Source organism: Pseudonaja textilis, chromosome 2 (assembly GCF_049901715.1).
Source record: "Pseudonaja textilis isolate UNSWEBS1 chromosome 2, rPseTex1.2, whole genome shotgun sequence".
NCBI classification, from domain to species: domain Eukaryota; kingdom Metazoa; phylum Chordata; class Lepidosauria; order Squamata; family Elapidae; genus Pseudonaja; species Pseudonaja textilis.
Window position 1 is genome coordinate 11,567,947 of NC_141991.1, and position 19,847 is coordinate 11,587,793.

At 40.1% G+C, this 19,847-nt stretch overlaps 3 protein-coding genes across 3 annotated transcripts in view; 1 reads left to right on the plus strand and 2 right to left on the minus strand.

Moving 5' to 3' along the window:
* LOC113451824 (vomeronasal type-2 receptor 26-like) overlaps window positions 1-19,847 on the minus strand; it is a 500,191-nt gene that overhangs the window by 235,951 nt on the left and 244,393 nt on the right. The gene's annotated exons all lie outside the window — the stretch shown is intronic.
* LOC113451996 (vomeronasal type-2 receptor 26-like) overlaps window positions 1-19,847 on the minus strand; it is a 452,458-nt gene that overhangs the window by 222,465 nt on the left and 210,146 nt on the right. The window lies entirely within an intron of this gene.
* On the plus strand, window positions 11,882-16,665 carry LOC148126716 (vomeronasal type-2 receptor 26-like). Its single transcript, XM_087927663.1, has 3 exons — window positions 11,882-11,938; window positions 12,925-13,051; window positions 15,748-16,665. Exons 1-3 carry the CDS (start codon window positions 11,882-11,884, stop codon window positions 16,650-16,652), a joined length of 1,089 nt encoding a protein of 362 aa, XP_087783789.1. The 3' UTR covers window positions 16,653-16,665.

Genomic DNA, 19,847 nt, shown 5'->3' on the forward strand with positions numbered 1-19,847 from the left:
AGCCAACAATCAACTTCCTTCCTAGATGTCTTGGTATACAAAAGATCCAATGGCTCCCTAGGACACACCATCTACCAGAAGAAAACACATACTAACCGCTATCTACATGCACTCTCACACCACCACCCAGCACAGATCAATTCCGTAGCCAAGACACTCATCTCCAGAACAAAATGCTTAGCCGATGAACAACACCAAAAACCGAACTACACACTCTCACCAACGTACTTACAGCCAATGGATTCCAAAGAAGAAGATTACCCACCTAATCCAAAAAAGCCCCAACCAAAATCCAAGACAGAGAACAAGAAAAGCAAAAAGCCCTCCTCCCATATATAAAAGGCACTACAGACAAAATTAGCAAGATCCTCCAAAAACACAACATCAAAACAGCATTCTGCACAAACAGAAAAATATCCACCATCCTAAGAAACCCCAAAGACAAAATCGAATTAGAAAACCAAGGGTATACGAAATCCCCTGCACAGCCTGCCCTAACACATACATTGGACAAACTAACAGAAGAATAAGTGACGCATTGAAGAACATAAGAACTCAATCAAAAAAGAAGAAAGCGACCTCTTCCCTGGTCCAACACCTCAAAGCCACAGGACATGAAATTGATTTTAAAAATACCAGAACTATCGCCAAAACCGAACACTTCAACAGCAGAATAATCAGAGAAGCCATAGAGATGAAAAACGCCCACAGCATGAACAAACGAGATGACACCTCCCGCCTTCAGCCATTTGGAAACCCGCCCTCATGAACAGGCAGTACCTAACATGAAGAAGGACACTGGACCCACACCCATGAGAGCCACACAAGATGCCACCACCACACTTCCATGTGAAAACAGACTCCCACCCATTCAGAAAATGAGAACGACCATGGACCAGAAGCTGCACTGCAGCTGCATCACTACCCCTTCAAACCCCTCTGAGCCATACATGAAGCAAACCGACACCCACTATGAAGATGCAGCAGGACCACGAACTAGAAGCCAAACAGCAAGATCACAACTCTCCCAGCTCAAATCCCCCAGCAACTAAGACTAACCTGAGCACAACCAAGCCCCCACCTGAACAGAACACGCCTCCAACCAATCAGAACACGGCTAACCCCCAACCAATCAGAACACAGCCAAACCCCTACCAATGAGAACACACCCCCACCCAATCAGAACACAGCCAAGCCCCACCCAATCAAGTCCCACCCCCACTGGCAGTTAAAAGGAGGAAGCAGCTGCAATCTCCATTACTCTGAGAAGCACAGAGCCGGAGACAGAAGCCTGAAGATGATGGAATGAGAGAAGCGTTGCCTAGATCAAATCTTACGCGGGAGAAAACCGAACAACCAAGATCTACATATAAATACCCATGAGAACCTCAGAAAACAAATATACTCTGAATCTGACCAGGACTTATGAAAACTTGAAGTCAAGAGCCTCCATTTTATGTGACCTTGCATTCCTATGCAGCTGCCGAGATCAAAATTCCCACAAGCTTCCAATTGAAATTCCACACCAACAGGCAGCGCATCCTTAAAAGAACAGAACTGGCCCTAATTAGAAATGAACTTCACACAAAAGGTTTCTCCTAGACCAAATCAACAAAGATCTCCTCACACTCCACCTCAAACTCAGCAACAAGATTCACCCTCTACTTTGGGACAAATCCAAACAACTCGCTGTCTGGAGGCCGAAACACAGACCATCCTCAAGACAGACACACAGACCAACAAACTCAGGAAACTACAACAATGCCAGAAACCAACTCTTCCCCCCACAGCCACACATGAAACAAACAGTGCACAACATCTCAGACAAGATCCTCACTGAAGCTGAAACCAAGATCCTCTCAAAAGTTCAACTTTGCTGTCGCTCCCAAACACATCCCCACAGAAACCATCATATGTGGAGTTGAAACCAGCCCTGACCAAAACCAACCCTGATGATGCTAACAAAATCAGACTCGAAATCACCAACATCCTCTGCACTAGCAAACCACCCAAAAGCAACTTATCAAAGAAGAACAAACTGCACTACGTAACCTGAAAGAAGACACCAGCATAATAATCCTACCAGCAGACAAGGGCAATGCGACAGTGGTAATGAACACATCTGACTACCAAACCAAGCTAACCAACCTACTCCAAGACCCCACATACAAACCCTAAAGACAGACCCCACCACCTACCTAGAAAAAACTACCAAATCCAAAATAAAGCCTCCCCATCAGTGAAAAAATCCAGCAAGGAATCATACCCAGAGAAAAATCATCCAGATGCCCCAAGCTTTATGGTCTCCCCAAAATACACAAAGAAGGAACCCCACTCAGACCAATAGTCAGCTCCATAGGCTCACCTCTACAAAACCTGGCCAAATTTCTTGCCAAACAACTACAACCCTATGCAGAATCCATCAACTCACACGTAGAAACTCATTCCAGTTCATCGAGATCATAAAGAAACAAAACTTACAACCTAGCGACCTACTAGTAAGCTTCGATGTCACATCCTCTTCACCCAAGTGCCAATAAAAGAAGCCTTGACAGCCATCCAAAACAAATACAACCCCCAAGCACATCCTAGATCTAACCAACCACTGCCTATCCAATACTTACTTCACCTACAATGGACAAAAATACAAACAAATAGAAGGAGCACCTATGGGATCACCCTCTCACCTGTCATCGTAAACCTCTACATGGAACACTTTGAAACACAAGCTCTAGAAAAATACGACCACAAACCCAAACTCTGGCTCAGATACGTAGATGACACCTTCATAATCTGGCCACACGGGAAAGAAAAACTGAACAACTTCCTCACATACCTCAACAGTCTACACCCCAAAATACAATTCACCATGGAAACAGAAGCCAACAATCAACTTCCCTTCCTAGATGTCTTGGTATACAAAAGATCCGATGGCTCCCTAGGACACACCATCTACCAGAAGAAAACACATACTAACCGCTATCTACATGCACTCTCACACCACCACCCAGCACAGATCAATTCCGTAGCCAAGACACTCATCTCCAGAACAAAATGCTTAGCCGATGAACAACACCAAAAAACCGAACTACACACTCTCACCAACGTACTTACAGCCAATGGATTCCAAAGAAAGAAGATTACCCACCTAATCCAAAAAGAAGCCCCAACCAAAATCCAAGACAGAGAACAAGAAAGCGAAAAAGCCCTCCTCCCATATATAAAAGGCACTACAGACAAAATTAGCAAGATCCTCCAAAAACACAACATCAAAACAGCATTCTGCACAAACAGAAAAATATCCACCATCCTAAGAAACCCCAAAGACAAAATCGAATTAGAAAACCAAGGAGTATACGAAATCCCCTGCACAGCCTGCCCTAACACATACATTGGACAAACTAACAGAAGAATAAGTGCACGCATTGAAGAACATAAGAACTCAATCAAAAAGAAAGAAACGACCTCTTCCCTGGTCCAACACCTCAAAGCCACAGGACATGAAATTGATTTTAAAAATACCAGAACTATCGCCAAAACCGAACACTTCAACAGCAGAATAATCAGAGAAGCCATAGAGATAGAAAAAGCCCACACAGCATGAACAAGCGAGATGACACCTCCCGCCTTCCAGCCATTTGGAAACCCGCCCTCATGAACAGGCAGTACCTAACATGAAGAAGGACACTGGACCCACACCCATGAGAGCCACACAAGATGCCACCACCACACTTCCATGTAGAAAACAGACTCCCACCCATTCAGAAAATGAGAAACGACCATGGACCAGAAGCTGCACTGCAGCTGCATCACTACCCACTTCAAACCCCTCTGAGCCATACATGAAGCAAACCAACACCCACTATGAAGATGCAGCAGGACCACGAACTAGAAGCCAAACAGCAAGATCACAACTCTCCAGCTCAAATCCCCAGCAACTAAAACTAACCTGAGCACAACCAAGCCCCCTCCTGAACAGAACACGCCTCCAACCAATCAGAACACGGCAACCCCCAACCAATCAGAACACAGCCAAACCCCTACCAATGAGAACACCCCCACCCAATCAGAACACAGCCAAGCCCCCACCCAATCAGTTCCACCCCACTGGCAGTTAAAAGGAGGAAGCAGCTGCAATCTCCATTACTCTGAGAAGCACAGAGCCAGAAGCCTGAAGATGATGAATGAGACTTCATCGAACGTTGCCTAGATATACTTCCAAATCTTACGCGGGAAAAACCGAACAACCAAAGATCTACATATAAATACCACATGAGAACCTCAGAAAACAAATATATATATATATATATATATATATATATATATATATATATATATATATATATATATATATATATATATATATATATATATTCTTAAGTTTTCCGCAAGTACTTACATGTATGGCCCACCCAATCAAGTCACACTCCCACTAGCAGTTAAAAGGAAGAAGCAGCTGTAAGCTCACATCACTCTGAGAAGCACAGAGCTGAGACACAAGCCTGAAGATGATGAATGAGACTTCATCAAAATGTTGCCAAGATACTTCCAATCTTACGAGGAGAAAACCCAAACCAAGCAAGATCCACATACAAATCCCCACAAAAAACAAAAAAAAACAAAAAACCCAACAAAAAAAAAAAAAAACCCCCCAACACCAACCACCCCCCAAAACAAACACCACACCTTCCCGAACAAAGCTGAATGCCATATGTATGTATGTATGTATGTATGTATGTATGTATGTATGTATATATGTATGTATGGCATTCAGCTTTGTGTGGGTATTTTCCAACGTTTTCCAGAAGCCCGATGATGGCAGATGAGATTCTGCTGAAACGTTGCTACAACTTTAAAAGCACAACTACAATGACGTGGGAAAATACCTGGACAAAGCTGAATGCCATACATGTAAGTGCAGGCTTCCAAATAATTGACAGTCTGGTGGAATCATCTCTTCTATTCATGCTTTCAGGTCGTGATGCTGTCTCTTGATTGGTTGATGGAGTTGATGTTGGTATAATGGTCCGTGTGATGGCCTTGTGATTTTGGTTTGGAAATATCCTGGATCTAGTGCTTTAATTTCCTGGGTCGTTTGTGTTTTGATCTCTTTTCCATTAGCCTCCTGGATTGTAATGGCTTGGGTAATGGGTTGTGCGGTGACCTTGTGAATTTTATTGCTGTGGTATCCTTGGTCTTGTGCTGTGATTTCCTCAGTCATTTGCTGTGTTGCAACTTCTTGAGATCTTGTGGTGTAATTTCTTGAGTTTTCTGATATGATATCCTGAGCGGGTGGCTGTGATGTAGCATTCTGTGTTTTAGTCTGACTTTGAGTTTGGGGTCTGGGTTTGTGTTCCTGGCGTGTGTCAGCTTGTTTGGTTTTGGGGTCGGGGGGTGCGACAGCTGGCGAAGCAGCCGTGGTCTGTTTTCTGGATGGTGGTTGTCCTTTGTTTATAGGATGGGCTTGGGCCTGGGTCTGATGAAGGGGATTGCCAGTGGTGTCCCATGTTACTTTAGGGCTGGTGTTGGTTTTCACGGCTGGTACCATTTGTTGGTGAGGGCAAGCTTCCAGATGTCTGGTAAACAGGAGGTATCGTCCCATCTATTCATGTTATGGAGTTGTTTCTCTATCTCAATGGCTTCCCTGATTATTCTCTTGCTGGAATGTTCAGTGTTGGATATTAATTTGGTTCCTTCGAAATTAATTTCATGTCCTGTGCCTGGAAGAGGGAGGAAGTATTTTCTTCTCTTCTGATTCTGTTTTTGTGTTCTGCGATGCCTGCATTTATTCTCCTGTTGATTTGTCCAATGTATGTGGCTGGGCAATTGTTGTGTGGTATTTCATAAACACCCTGGTTTTCTAGCTGGATCTTGTCTTTGGGGTTTCTTAGGATGTTGGCTATTTTTTGGTCAGTGCCAAAAGCTGTCCTGATATTGTGTTTGTGGAGAATTTTGCTGATTTTCTCTGTGGTGCCATAGATTTAGGGGAGGAGTGTGATACCGTTGTCTTGTTTTGTGTCTTGGTTTTTTGGGGGTATCTCTTTTCAGATTAGATTGTTGATAGTGTTTCTTTGGAATCCTAAGAAACCCCAAAGATAAGATCCAGCTAGCACCAGCCTGATGATAGAGAGTGGGACCTCACCAAAATGTCACCAAGATACTCTTAATCTTACATGGGAAAAGACCCGAACACACCTTGACCTACATACCTGTCCCTGTGAAAATCTATGAAAACAAATATTGTACCTCTCGGGGGAGGAAACATTCTGGTTGACCAGGATCTACGAGAAACTCAAACTCTGAAGAGCCACTATCTTGTGTAATCTCACATTCCTACTCAATTGTCAAGACAAAAATGTGTTCCCCATATGCTTCCAACTCAAATTCCATTCCAAAACTTCAGCCACTGAAAGGATCCTGAAAAGAACAGAATTAACCCTAATCAGAAACTAACATGAAAGCCACAGGTCATAGCATCAACTTCAATGGCACCAAAACCCTAGCCACTATAAAAAACCTCAGCTACAGAATTATCAGAGAAGCCATAGAGATTGAAAAAAGACCTGAAAGCATGAATAGAAGAGATGATTCCACCAGACTGTCAATTATCTGGAAGCCTGCACTCTCAAACAAAAAAATCTCCACACCACAAGCCAGGCAAACACCTGGGCACAAACAGACTCCCCCTGATACCTCCAGTTCAAACACACCCCAACCAGGCAACCAGATGAAACCTAACTTCCTAATAAATGATAGCCCTCTGTTTACTCGGAGCCAAGTCACACTAAAAGCCTCCAATACAGGAAATGCAATGTTGCCAGCCAATGAAGACTAAGAAAGCTACAAAACAGACAGAAGATATTAGAAACACTAATCAAGCAGATCGCAGCAAGCTCCAAGACCAATAAACACAGACCAAGACTCCCTACCAATCAGGATGAAGAAAAACCATTCTGGCACAGCGTAGGCTAGCATCAAATTTAAAACAGAAACATCTGTGAAAGTCTGATTCACAGATGAACACAATACAGATGCCTGATGATGGCAGATGAGATTCTGCTGAAATATTGCTACAACTTTAAAAGCACAACTATAATGACGTGGGAAAATACCCAAACAAAGCTGAATACCATGCATGTAAGTACCCGTGAAAAGATATATATGTTTTCTTAAGTTTTCTTGGGTACTTACATGTATGGTATTCAGCTTTGTTCGGGTATTTTCCCACATCATATATATACATACACAAGCACACGCGCACACATACACACACATACACACACAATTGAGAACTATTACTAAATCTTTGTTCTTGAGCTCTGAAGACAATGGCAACACTTGTTCTCCCAACTCACAATATTTGCAAGTTAAACAACTGTAGAAGAAAGATTAAAATGTAAAAAGAGGATGTGAGGTAAGAAAACAAGATTTCTTAAAATTCCTCAATGTTTCCACTCTAGTTCCATCCATATTTAAAGAAGAATGAATTGTACAATCTTTCTTTGTTGAAAGTGTATTTGGACCAAAATGGAGACATAGCAACAGATCTGCGGATCATTAGTAGGGTGTTTCTGCCCAAGGAGGATCCCATCAACAAGGAATTGGGGAGTTTTGAAAGGAAGAGAATTATAATCAACCAAGATGTTTTGTTACAGCTAAAGTTGCTGAACAAGGTGAGGAAAATATTGATACAACCCCCCTGCCAAAGATTGACAATCCATTTCAAGTGGGCTAAATCTAGTCAAAAGGGTGAGTAACCTTGACTGGGAATTGAATGTGTGGAGTAAAACATCTATAATTTTCTTAGACAGATAGGGAGTTTTCAGATCTATTGACCAAGAGATGTTATAATGCTGAATACTGTTATAACCTGATTCAGCTATTTGCAAAATGAGATTTGGAGTGATTATTACTTAGGACACAATTCTCTGCCATTTATATGCAGTTTAATATCTCCATAAATCTGGTGAGAGAGGGCATCATATCAGTGGTGGTATGCTACCAGTTTGGAACAGTTTACTCGAACCTGTAGTAAAAAAAATGCACGGGAGGGTGGGAGGCTCACTTCTTTTTTTTAAACAAGTTTTATTGATTTTACAAACAAACAAACAAAACAAAACGTCATTAAACATTAAAAACATAAAACCTCTTTCCATTGTAGATCCTTACAAGGCAGGTGACATATTGCTTTATATCACGTATTTATAATTTATCCCATTTCCATATAAACATGTAAATTCCCTTTACAAAATTCCACATTGTTTCTCTTTAATCATTATTCAATCATATTTCCTTTCTGTTTTATCTGCTATCCAGTCATCAACTTTATATTTTCCTCTGGCTTGTTTATAATTATTCTCATCTAGTCTTCCTCCGAGGTTTTATTATTTAATTCTTAATTGAACACACACACACATAAGACATAGACATAAAAACATAAAACTTTCCCCTAGAAAGTAACTTGGCCCCAGATTACCACTTTTTGTATGGACTTCAATTGAATTCATGCTCTTCTTATATGCCATTACCCATCTTATTTACCATTTTATATCTATTATATAACTCCTCTCCACTTTTGCCTCCTCTTAATTCTGTTTTATATATTTAATCTTGCTTTAAAGAAAAATATTTTTATATCTTTTGTCCATTTCTCCATTTACATCTGTCTCATTTCCAATATAAGAAAGAATAGTTTCCCCTGGAATCACTAATCGGAGTATGATGTCTTTCTATCATTCCCCTAAGTTAAAATTTAAAATAACACCTAAATCCCAATCAGATTCTGCTTAGTACATTCTACTATTTCAGAAACCAATACTACAATAATAAATCCATAACAATCAACACATTAATCCATTAAACTCTATATTCAAACTAATATTTTAAACATTCCCTTCAGTATTTTATTAAAACTTAAACTCATTCATTATTAAACCTTTTAAAGTTATACCTTGATATTTTAGTCTTTTATTAGATCTTAAAAAGTTCTGATTATCTACTTATAATACAAATACCACTATTACAATACTCATGTGTACTTTGCAGAATCCCCCTTTTTTTAAAAAAAAATCCCATATATTACCCATTATCCTTAAAAAATTTTTCCTTTTCTCCATCTTGTCTTATACCTTTGTAACTTTTTCCCCCTTTTCCCTTTCCTTCTTAACCTGCCTAAACTTTTTACCCCCTCCTCTCCAAACCTCTGCCTTCTTGATTTCCCATTTCTGTTGCATTCCTCTTTCCTTTTGCTTTCTAGCATTCTGTTGTTTTTGCATCTTCTTTTTCTCTTTCATAAACATTTTTTTATTTCTTAAGTCCTTCCTTTTCACTCCTCTCTTTCTCCTTTCTTTCTTAGTCACACCGTTTAGTTCATTAAAAATGGCTTCTTCTTCCTCGGCTTCTTCCAGCTGTTGTTTAATTTGCTGACACATGACAAGCGCCATATCTAAAAAACAAAGGGCTTCTCCCATAACATCTTTGCCTTCTTTCTTTATTTTCAAATATTGTTTTTTTTAATTCATCAAGAGATAGAGCCATTTTGAACTGTTTCTTCTTCTCTTTCTGTATCCTCTTCTTATTATTAAGCCAATCAATTATTTCCAAACTTAAAACAGTTCCCAAAAGTCCCAAAATCCCGCAATCATCAAACAGTCCAGGCAGAGTACAAGCTTCTTCTTTTTACAATTTCTCTTCTAGGGGTGAAGTCAAATTAGGGAAAGAAAAAACATCCAATCTGTGCTTTAAATCTTTCTTAGAATTAATTTCTATTCTCTTTATCTTCAAGGCATCTCCTCCAGCAAAATTTTAGAGTAAAGATTTGTTTTCCCAAGCCTCTCCCTTCTCACTTATAACAAAGGAGTTTAGGTTTTACCTTCTATCAAAAGGCTGGTTTCCCTTGTCCATTTGTTAATTCCATAAGGGAGGGAGAGTAACTTCCCCTTTTCGTCACTTTTCTTCGCAGCTGAAAACATCAATCGGGAACATTGTAGCGTCCAAGCCAATACTTTCCCAGGTGTTAGATATGTCCTTAAGATCCCAGTTCGACCAAGAAAAAACTTTCTTTAAAAAAAACCTCCTTCTCCCTCCTGCGCATTCTTTATCCAATTGCCGGCTTCTTTATGGTGGCCATAAAAGACCACCGCTGCACCGTCTTGAGAGAAGAGGGTTATTGTCGGCTGGGAGGGGGGTTGCGATGCCCCTCGCCCCCGTCCGGATCCCCCCTTTCTTCAGCTGCCCCAACAGGGAAGCCTTAGCCTCCAAATCTGTCAGGATCAGAGGCACCAAGGCGGCTAGCACAGCAGGGATCACAGAGAAGGCGAATCCCTGCTGTCACCAAAGCTGACAAACCGGAAGTGTCGGGAGGCTCACTTCTTTACCTTCTCAGCTGATTGGCTTTTAGGGCTGCATATGTTAGGGGTGCACGATCTCCTACTGAACCAGGACTGTCTAAGGTAGGATCCCACTACTGCCTCATACGCTGAGAATTTTGGTGTTACTAGTTTCAGTTTCACTAATTCCTTCTCCACAGATATCAAAGGTGAAGACAATTCTGTGGATTGGGACCAGAGTTCAAGTTTGGCCTCAATCTGATGAAATGGAATCAAAATTGGATGGAAGTCTTGTTGATCCCAGTGAAAAATAACCTTAATAAGCAAATATTTCTCTGGTCTTTTAGAGTTGTCAGCAAAATGGGAGTGGGGGAAGTAGTACATTCCTTAAATGCTTTCATAGATAATTGCTAGGTGGCCAAAGCTTCTGGCATGCAAGATTATTACTGGAGAGTATTGATTGATGACACTTGACTTTGGATGTGTCCCAGTGGAGAATAGGCCCCATTCGAATGGGGGTGGATGCTTGAGCCCTGACATTTCATCTTGCCCTGATTGGAGTCAATTCTCCCAAAATAGAAGGCTCATGGTTGGGGAGGACCATCAAGCACATCCAAGGCTTTCGATTCACATGATATAACTGGTCTGATGTGAGCTTATTTATTCATTGATTGATTAAATTTATTTGCTGCCCATCACACCACAATAATGGCCTGAAAACTGAAGTACTGAAACACAACTTTAGTGCAAAAAAAATCCTGATATCAGAAGTAATAAAGAATAATTTTAAGAGAAATGTTATTTAGGTTTTGGCATTGGCTTTTAAGAGTGCCCTTCATCTGAAAATCCCTTGCATCAGAGGTGGTATTCAGCAGGTTCTGATCAGTTCTGGAGAATTGGTAGTGGAAATTTTGAATAGTTCAGAGAACCAGCCAATACCACCTCTGACTGGCCCTGCCCCATCTTTTCTCTGTCTCCTGAGTCCCAGCTGATTGGCTGGGTCTTCTTTTGTTGCCCTGCACAAGAGAATGGAGCTGGAAATCAGTGGGGTGGGGGAGGGAATGGGATTTTCCAGTAATCTAACTCAGGAATGGGAATAGAAGGATTTTACCTTCCCCAGGAGTGGGAAGGGAAGGGAGACTTTTACTTCCCCTACCATGCCCACCAAACCACACCACACCTACCAAGCTATGCCATGCCCACCAAGCCACAGCCGCAGAAACAGTAGTATATTTTTTTGAATTCCCACCACTGCCTTGCATGCAAATGTTTATTTGGATTGTTAACTATCTTAAGCCACTCTGGGAGTCTCCAAACTTATAATGAATACAGGTGTGCATTTCTCTGTTAGCTTGTATCACCTAATTGTATCAGGTACCTTGTATTTGATACCTTGTGTTGTATATCACTTTCCCACACAGAGCTCTCACTCATAACCCTACGTGGTGCATCGGAAGATCCCTGACTCACCCTTTTTGATGGACACATTTTCACCTCCATCTCACCTCACTGTAATTTTAGAAATTAGTAAGTTTTACTTTTAATTAGCCAGCATGGCAGCCGTAGAAATTGATCAAATAAATATACAGATGAGAAACATCATGTTTAAGGTTGACAGCCTTTACTTGTAAAGAATTTTTCCTTTGTATCTTAACTAGGAGATCATTTTGAACTGTTTTCAAAACGGAGTTTTGCAATCCAGAAGAAACCATTCTACATCTTACCAATCAGATGTTTCTTTTTTAATCACACTTTTAATTTACTGCATTTTTTGGAGTATAAGACACACTTTTTCAGCCTCCATATGCTACATTTTCTGCCCATTCTAATTCCTGCCACTTGGAATGGCTCAGAAATGGGGCACGCGGAGACAGCAATAGGCCATGTCAATCCCTGCAGCCTGAAACAATGGATTGTAGGGAGGCCGGTCCAACCGACAATCAGCTACTTATGCTAATCAGGCTGTGCTGAAGCTGTTTGCTGCAAGGAGGCAAATTGCTGGGAGGTAGAGGCAGATTTTTTTTTCTTGATTTCCTCCCCAAAAGGTAGGTGGGTCTTATACTTTGGAGCATCTTATACTCCAAAAAATGTGGTATTTTAAATAAATTAAAAATAAATACAATTTTAAATAGATGAATTGATGTATAAAATATACATCAATCAATCATTTAATTAGTCAGTTAATCTTGATAAAGTTCACAAATGGAATAGAAATGTAATCCATCTTTTACAATAAAGTTTAGTCTCAAATTTGAAATAAGTGGATATCTTATTTTAAAATCATGCATATATGAAGAATGGAGGAATGCATGTGAATTACACTATGAGGAGGAACTAAGTGTGACTAGATGTTCATTTTTTTTCTCATTTCACCCCTCCAGACTTTATTAAGTAGAAAGGCCCCAAGAAAAAGGAGGCATCTCAATGAGGCATCTGCCTGCAATTGTATTCCTGCAATCATTTGGAAGTTGTCAGGGATTTCATATTTTTCTATCTGAAGGCCAGAGATTACATGGCTAATGTTTCTGTCTACCTCCATGTTACATAGATGGTGAGATTAACCTCTTTCCTTTGGCATTTTTCTTTTTCTTTCCAGTCTCTGCCTCAGTCCACATGTGTGGAAAAATGTCAGCCAGGATTTGTCAAGAAAGTTCGAGAAGGAGAACCAGTTTGCTGCTATGATTGTGTTCCTTGTCCAGAGGGGACCATCTCAACTCAGGAAGGTTGGTGACATCATAGGGAAACCTTCTGAATTCATCCAAAGCACTCTGATCAATATACATCTTAAAGAGTCATATACATTTAATGATTTTTTTTAAATTTCCATGGTGTCCAATTTCTTCCCTAATGGGAGGCAAAAGAGAAAGATCTCAAAGGATGAGTTAGGAAGAAGGATGTAATGTATTGGATAGGAAACCTTTTTCATATATATTTTGCCACTTTGGATGTGTCATTCCATATTTATCTTTCTTAGAAATATATGAATTCCTTGTCACTTGAGATATGATTTTAGATCAATGCACTTTGCTCATCCAAATCAACCTTACACTACAGGCCAAAAGATACATCAATCACACATTTAATCAATTACTCTTTATTAAGATCATAAACTCTTATAAGCTGAAATATCTAAATATCTGAAACAATGAAGGGGGAGAAGTTGGGTTCAAAGAACAAATAAAAAACCAAACAGAGAACCCGTCATAAAACCATCAAGTGCATATTTACTTCCCACCTTTTCTTATATTTTCAATTTGCATTGTTAAATACTGAGATAAAAACTGTTATAATACCAACCAAAAATGAATATGGTTGTGGTTCTGAAAGGAAAAAAAAATACTAACATACAGTGCTGGGATTAAAAGGAACAAAAAGAAGGGGGGGAAAGGAGAACTAATAAAAGACCAATCTATGAATAGATACCAATGTCGATTTCATTAACTCTTTAAAATTGTTGCCAAATCTACAAAGGATGGAAATATATTGCTTCATCTTCCCATTTTTATTGGATAAAAAGACTTGGCAGATAGCAGACTCAGTTCCTCTTCTTCAATTCCTTCACCAATTAATCTTCTTTAAGGCTCTTTCTTTTCAAATTTATTGATCACATTTATATGGTTGTCTATTTTGCACAAAGTGACTTTTGGCGGTACACAATTAAATCACAAATTAAAAATTAAAACAACGAGAACTAAATGCTAAGTTTACTTTACTTTATTGTCATTGCACCTCATACAATGAAATCAAACACCATCTTCAGTGCACATTATGACCATGAAAACAAACACAAATGCACATCCTTCACACTCCGCACATTGAATTGAAAACCCACCCACCAACATGGTACTATACAGTATAATTCAACAGAGCTATTGCCCTGGGATACTGCCCTGTTTTCTAGTCTATGTGTCCTTGTTTTTGTTGTCCTGTACCAAATGCCAGATGGTAATAGTTCAAGAAAAGGGTGCCCAGGATGAGATGAAGCTTTTAGAATATTTTGAACTTTTTTAAGGCAGTGGGAGCTATGAAGCTCTTCCAAAGAGGGGAGAGGGCAACTAAGGATCCTCTGAGCAATGACGTTAACCCTCTGGAGTGCTGTCCTATCTGCCACTGTGCAATTGGCAAACCACACACAGGTGCAGTAAGTTAAAATGCTTTCTATGGTCAATGGTAGAAGGTTACCAGCAATTCTTCATACAACTGTTGTTTTCTGAGAAGTCTCAGGTAGTATAATCTCTGCTGGGCCCTTTTGACTACTGCTGCAATGTGAGCCCCCCAGGTCAGCTCCTCTTTTATTGTAACACCCGTAAGAAATCAAGAGAGGAGTACATCAGGACGCTACCTACCATGCATCCAGCACACAGGATTGCATTGTCTTGGAATCCCCAGGACTGTTGGAAAATGCCACATTTTAAGGGATTTCTAGAAGCCTTCAAAGTTTGGAGATACTCTCAATTTCAGGATAATTAATGATTTTTTTCCCTGGAGGGGGCTGTATCCATCTGCCCTGAAGTAGGCAGTGTTGCAACCCTTCTCAAGAGGAACTCCATGGATCTAACCACATTAGACAAATTTTATCCTGTGTCCAATCTCTTTAGAGCAGTTTATTGAGAGCATCAAAATCAAGAACTGATTTTAAACATTCTTGGGATAAACGTATGTCCATCACCTGAAAAAAAATAAATAAATAAACAAGTAAGTAAATAAAGAAAGAAAGAAAGAAAGACCAGGTTTGTTAAGTCAGAGAAGGGTGGTAGTGGAACAAGACTGCCACATGACTATGCAGCAGCAACAAAAAAAACCTAACAAAATCCTTAGTTTTGTATAAACAGAGGTATAGAATCAAAATCACGTGAAGTATTAGTACCACTTTTTAAAAGCTGTGATGACCACACTTGGAGTGCTTTGCCATGCAAAACAGTCTGTTCCCAAAAACGTTGCCATTTTGTAAGTCCTCAAAAGCCTATCTTTTCTGGTGCAGCGCCTACTCCACTCCACCCTGAAATTCAAGAGTCACCATCCTCTCAAACTTCTGGAGACTTGCTACTTCTCCCAGAAGTTCCCATGGGACAGTTTCTTGTTGCAGTCTGGAACTGGCATTCCACAGGTAGCTCTCCCTCCCCCCTCTGTCTTTGTGGCAACTGAAAAGCAGCAATAGTTGCAATCAACAAACCTTTGCTTTAAAGTTGACAAAGGAATTTGTGGCACCCGATATTTCTTCTTTTAATTTTATTTTCTTGTTCTTGTTTTTTCTTGTTTAATTTTATTTAGTTGTTCTTGTTTGTACATATTTGGGAATCTTTTTGCTGCAGTGTAAGAATGTACCATTAATGATGCTTTCCTGTCTTTCAATATCTCATCTCATTCAAAGTTTTCTTGAAATTTGAAAGACTATAACAAAAAATATTATTTTTCTCAGATACTGAAAAATGCACAAAGTGCCCAGAAGAACAATGTCCAACCAAGAACCGAGTCCAATGTATCCCCAAAAGAATAACCTTCCTGTCCTATGAAGAACCTCTGGGCATCATCCTCGTCTGCTTTGCCCTACTCTTGTTCCTAACCACAGGCTTTGTTTTAATCATATTTATTAAACATCTAGAAACTCCCATTGTCAAAGCCAACAATCGAGACCTCTCTTATATCCTCCTGATCTCTCTCTTGCTTTGTTTTCTGTCCTCCTTTCTTTTCATTGGCCAGCCAAGGAAAGCCACTTGTTTTCTCCGCCAAACAATGTTCAGCATTGTCTTCTCAGTAGCTTTGTCTACTATGTTGGCCAAAACAATCATGGTGGTGCTGGCTTTCCTAGCCTCAAAACCAGGAAACAAGATGAGAAGATGGTTAGGAAAGACCTTGGCCAACACTATCATCCTTTCTTGTTCTGGTGTCCAAATTTTCATTTGTGTCATATGGCTGGGAGTTTTCCCGCCATTCCCTGATTCTGACATGCACTCCCAGCCTGGAAAAATCATCCTTCAATGTAATGAAGGCTCTTTTACCATGTTTTATATTGTCCTCGCCTACATGGGTTTCCTTGCTAGCATTTGCTTCATAGTGGCTTTCTTGGCCAGGAACCTGCCTGGGGCCTTCAATGAAGCCAAACTGATCACTTTCAGCATGCTGGTCTTCTGCAGTGTCTGGATTTCCTTCCTTCCCACCTACCTGAGCACCAAAGGGAAATACATGGTGGCCGTGCAGGTCTTTTCCATCTTGGCCTCTGGTGCTGGACTGCTGGGCTGCATCTTCCTCCTCAAGTGCTACATTATCATCCTTAGACCTGATCTAAACACTAAGGAACATCTCATGATAAAAATAGGGAAGTGACAATGAAATTGTTTCTTAGGACCATAACATTTAATTATCGATTGCAAATTGTTATTGGTTTATATGCTTTGTTTGCCTCTGTTTGACAACTTACGTTATTTAAAACTGAAAGAAATAAAAATAGTTAGCTAGATGGGCTGCGGACTGCTTTAAGCTTGATGGGTAACTTCAGAGTTAGTTGGGAGGGTCTCAATCTCATCTTCATAGTTCTTTCAGAATTCAGAATCAAGTCTAGGACCAAAGCAATTATTGAATTCTTTCTGCGGTGCTTTTCAGCATGTCCTAGTGGGACTCCTTAAAATAATATTGAGAGTTGGCCCCCAAACAACAAAGAGATGCACTCTGTGGTATGTAAGAATTACATACTAAGGATTACACCTGTGAAAGTTAGGAACATAAGTAACACCATATTTATCCGATTTCTGACCTATGCAATAATTACTGGAATATTACTGGACTGTTACATAACTATAAACATAAGTTGATTATGTTCTGTAGAAATGTCCATTTTTTGGCTAGAACATGGAAATGTCAAAACTTTGGCAATGATAATATGTGAAATGATTTTGGGTCATCCTGACCTAAAAGGAATTGGTTAATGAGCTGTTGTATTAAAAACTTGCTGATGTTCAAAACAGGAAAAGAAGAAGCCATGAGAATGGTGGTTTCGAAGAGATGAGGTTCTGGGAGGAGTTAGTGGACAAGTACCCAGAGAAATCTAAGGACTTACCAAGAGAGAAAACAGAAGGATGGTGTGAATGTATCCTGTTACAGAACCCTATAAATGTAATATTCAATCTATGCCTGGTGCCCTCATATTCAGGAAATGAGGTCCTTTCTTCCGATTTTTGCAAATCTCTGAATAAATAAGTTTTTTATGGTTCTTTGGTCATTGTGTCAATTTTTGGTGTTTATAACAATTGGCGAAGTCAGGCCAGGTGCAAGACTTCTTCCTCTGAATGTCGATGGATTTTGAAAGCTGCAGATGCCCCCACTGCTTTCAGTGGATTTAGCAGTTTGATGGATCTCTTGCCCTTGAGTGGGAAATTGCTCTTAGTGACCTGTGGACAGATGACCTGTAATGGCTGAGTTAACCCAGATACTGGTGCACCAGGATACAGGTGACCTAGCTCTTATAATTTGTTTTCCACTGTGTTGCAACACTGTTTAAAATTTGTTTTAAGGGTTGTTTAAACACTGGGTAAAAAGGGTTTTTTCTTAAGCCTCATAAATTTATGTTAGCCGTGTGTGTGTGTGTGCGTGCGTGCGTGTGTGTGTGATAGTGCTGTACTGCTATTGTTCTGCATTATCATTTCCTCTTTTCCCTTTCCTGTGTTAGAAGGGAGAGTGTTACTATTTCTAAAATGGGTCATATTTTACTAAGCCAGATGCAGAGATCCCATCCATTCCACCCTCCACCCCTCTGGGTGAATTGCTTAAATAGTGGAGTGAGCCATGGTTAAGTCTTTATACAAAACGTCTGAATAAAGTAACATTAATTGAGCTTTGCACTGGGGTGTGGCCAATGCTTATCTTAATTCCACTGAACTATAGGTGGGAAAAATTTGGAGAATCTGATCGTTATAGCATAAGAGCTTTGAGAAAAGTTCTTGTTAAAAAGAAGTTAAAAATGCAATTGCCGAATGTGGAGCCCTGGCTACACGTTCAGTGGGTGGACTCTTTTTCTTCTACAAGTAAGATAATTTTATGGGAAGCAGAGGAGGAGGGAAAGTGGGACCCACTGGAATATGCCAGCTGTCCAAGACCCCCTCCATATAAGATACAGAATGTAGCTGCTGTGGCTATAGCTGTAGATGCAGATGGAGCTGAGAAAAGTAATTTTCTGGCAGTAAAACAATATAGAGAATTAAAAAGGGAGTTGGTGTTGGGCCTGGAGCCCACCACATTGATGAAAATAGTGGAGGAGATGCCTACCGCTTTGCTCGCACCCAACATCTCCTCCGGCATGTCACGTTTCAGTCAGCTCTTGCGCGGACCTTCAATCAGCTGTTGGGTGGCGATTCCAGAACTACAGGGCTTCACTGTTTAACAGAGGATTTGCAACTATGAGGCTTCAATCACCTATTGGAGCAGGGATTTGGACAGACAGGACTGCCTTGCTAGCTGAGGGGGAGTGGGAGACTACTAAACTGCCATTGGTGCTGTGTGGGAGGCTGGACTGAGGGTAGGAGGATTAGGTGTGGATGATTAGGCAGAGGGAGCAGGCGCAAAGGATAATTAGCTGAATGGGCAGATGTTAGGCATGTTGAGAGGGGTTGGGAAACTGCTATAAGGAGCACTAAGAGGCAGTTGTTCTCAGCGCTAGCTTTATTTGCAATCTCCATTTTTGCCAATTAGGATTGGAATTGCTGCAGTGAACCTTTGAAATTCACCTGCAAGCTTTTGAGTAAAGTGCTTTGTCTGCGAGATGCTCCAGTACCCAGTTGAGGCAAAGAACATGCTTCTAAGATATAAAAAAAACAATTGGAGGAAGTTTTGGGGATCCAGGTCACAAATAAGGTTAAGTATTTAGGGATACATATAACATCAAGATGTAGCAAACTTAAGGAGGATAATTATCTTAAACTCAAACAACAGATTGTGAAAGACTTGATAAAATGGGAACATTTACAATTATCATTGATTGGGAGAATATCTACAATTAAGATGAATGTATTGCCTAGAATTTTATACTTATTCCAGACAATTCCAATTAGATTAGGGAAAGAATTTTTTGAATATTTAAACAAAATTGTGCTAAAATACATCTGGCAGGGGAAGAAAGTGAGAATAAAACTTAAATTGTTACAAGATGCAAGAATAAGAGGAGGATTTGCTTTGCCCAATTGGGAATTATACTACCAGGCGACAAGTTTGATGTGGGTAAAGGAGTGGATAACACTCAGGAATACTCAACTTTTGAATTTAGAAGGACATGACCTGCTGTTACGGTGGCATGCCTTCCTCTGGTATAAGGGAACTAAAATGCAGCAGTATTTTAGAAGACATTATATTCGAGAAGCATTGTTTCTAAACTGGGAGAAAATAAAAAAGCAATATTATTTAAAAATTCCACTATGGTTATCTAGTATTGAAGCTTTTTCCTATCCAATAATATATCAAAAGGAACAAACAGTTAGATATGGTGAAATATTGAGTGAAAAAGGTGAACTTAAATCTATGCAAGCATTGGAA